The following is a 2677-nucleotide window of genomic DNA, read 5'->3' on the forward strand; positions in this document are numbered from 1 at the left end:
TTTTTTTTTCTTTCTTTGTGGTGCTGCACATAGAACCCTGTTCATACTCTGTTCATGCTAAGCACATACCAACTGGGGTTGTGGGCATAGCTCAGTGGTAGAACATATGCAAGGCTGTGTGTCTGTTCCCCAACTTAAAACAGACAACCAAAACAATGAAAATATCATAAGATGCTAAGTATACAAATAGAAAGCTTTGGAAACCCTGGTAAAGGACTTGTCTGGATGGTCTTGAGAATCTCTTTAAAACCTAGCCATAGCATATAGACTGTTTATGGAACTAAATTCAACTACACACCAAATCATTGCAAAATATCCAAAATAGTTAACCCTAGTTTGAATGAATAACTTGAAGTCAGCTATTTGACCTCTTGTGATCAGTGTGAATAAAACCTTTCTTACATCCGTACGGAAGTCTACACTGAATAGAGGAGAAGGTGGTGTTGGTGACTGTGTTGCCACAGGAAGAGTTGAAGAGACAGGCGCTTTCTGAGTATGGTACTGTGCCCACTGATCTGGCTTTCTTCTCATCTGCTCCTCGCAACTGGTCTTCAAATGACCACAAGGTTCCTAAGGGGGGATAAAAGAAAAAAGTCTTGATCACCTATAGAGTGGTGAAGAAATTTAACTTTGTTCTGTGAAAATCATGTATACAGTTTATGATATTGCTGGGACAGAACAGAGAAGTTGTCCTAGTGTTTTCTCTATACACTTCAACAAAAAGATTAACATTTATTCAACTCATGTTAAGTAAAATGTGAGCACTCACTTTTCTAGTTTAGAAAAGTTAACTGTATTATGTGGTACTATTGAAAAAGGCCTTGTTCTTTTATTTAAGATTTTTTTTTGACCTTCCCATCTGTTCCTATTTGAACATAACACTTTTTGAAAATTTGTATGTATCAAGTCTACTTCTAAGAGCTTTGTTTTTCTAATTTAATTCTCACAACAGCCATATGAGGTAGGTACTACTCTTATTTCCATTAAACAAATGAAAAAACTGAGTCACAGAATGTCAAATAACTCTCGAAGGTACAGTGTGGCGTGGGGACTGCAGACACAGGGTCTTTGCTGCATGGCAATAGTATTTCTACTCTTATCATCACTTACCCTTGGCAAAGGCACTGTTGTCCTTGGCTCATTTGGTGGCTGACAAGCCACTGAATAATACCCATCTAATGAGTTATATCTTTCCCGCAAAGATGTCTGATAGACAGATGAGTGCATCACATCCATTGGAGGTAAAGAATTGCTTCTAATAATGTCATCTCGTTGGTACATAGCTGGGCGCCAGATGCGCCTGCTGTCATACACAGGAGCATACATTCCAGAAGGTACTGGAGGAACTGGTCCATACTGCTGCGGAGGAGGAGGTTGGTAAGGAGAAGAATTCATTCGATCTCGAGGGGAAAATGTACTGTAATGATCAGCATATGGCATGGAAGCAGGTGGGAGGGAGGACTCTGGAACATTATTGGACCTCACAAAGCGAGGAACACAGGGAGCCACACCAGCTGGTACCGTTGGAGGTGGTGGGTAGTATCCTTGAAAATTGGAAAGAGGAATATTTAATGTAATCTTAGTAAAAAACCAACATTTTATAATGGTTTAAATCTAAAGCACCTTTTAATGTAGGGAAATGGAATCAGCACTTAACTTTACCTTTATATAGAGGCTATGTTTTTTAAGATACCATTATGCTAGTATTAACATTCAACACTGTTAAACCAGGCATGGTGGCACATACCTTTAATCCCAGCATTGGGGAGGCAGAGGCAAGCAGATCTCTGTAAGAGTAAGGCCAGCCTGGTCTACAAAGTGAGTTTATAGGCCAGATGGGGCTACAGAGAAACCCTGTCTCAAAAAAAAAAAAAAAATTAAAACACTTTGTTAAAACTTTCCTTAAAAGTCGAATGACAGAGTTACTAATAGACAGCTGACCGATTTTCATTCCAGGCATCTTTTGTTCCACGTTTTCAAATAAGTAATTAGTTTTATCACTGATTCTTACTAATTATTTTGGGTGCAGAGTTTAAAGAACTCTTTCAAAATTTATATGCTTTTTTCTTTCCATAAATACATAAAATATATTTTGCACACCATTTAATCAAGGTCATCATGGATTTTGTTTCTTACAAATGACAACTATTGGTATCTAGCTATCTACTTGCAGAAGAATGAACTAGACTATCTCTAACCACTTTTAGAAATCAGCTCATACAGGCTAAAGACTTATAGGTATCACCCCAAACTATAAATCTACTAGAAGAAAACACAGGAGAAATGCTTCAAGATATCAGAACAGGCAAAACTTTTTTGGAAAAATCCCACACACCACAGGAAACAGGCCAATCATACAAGTACAACTGCTTCAAACGAAAAATGTCTCCCTAGCAGAGGCAACCTACAACTGCAGAGGCACCTACAGAGTGGGACAAAGTATCTGAAAATGACATACATAACAAAAGTTTAGTGTTGAATATACAAGTTAAAAAAAAAAGAAATCCGCTGGGCGTGGTGGTGCACACGTTTAATCCCAGTACTTGGGAGGCAGAGGCAGGTGGATCCCTGTGAGTTTGAAGCCAGCCCGCTCTATATAGCTGGTTCCAGACCAGCTGGGGCTACAGGTAGACCCTGTCTCAAAAAAAAAAAAAAAAAAAAAAAAAAAAAAAAAAAA

General features: G+C 38.4%; 1 protein-coding gene across 1 annotated transcript; it reads right to left on the reverse strand.

Moving 5' to 3' along the window:
- Positions 1–19: 19 nt before the first annotated feature.
- On the reverse strand, positions 20–1544 carry LOC103728654 (roquin-2-like; the record flags this gene model as incomplete). The annotated part of the gene is made up of 2 exons (XM_008826622.3): positions 20–570; positions 1111–1544. Coding segments are annotated over 2 exons (761 nt in total), but the record flags the coding sequence as incomplete, so codon positions are not given.
- Between the last annotated feature and the right edge of the window lie 1133 nt (positions 1545–2677).

Source organism: Nannospalax galili, unplaced genomic scaffold (assembly GCF_000622305.1).
Source record: "Nannospalax galili isolate Female #2095 unplaced genomic scaffold, S.galili_v1.0 C49704626, whole genome shotgun sequence".
NCBI classification, from domain to species: domain Eukaryota; kingdom Metazoa; phylum Chordata; class Mammalia; order Rodentia; family Spalacidae; genus Nannospalax; species Nannospalax galili.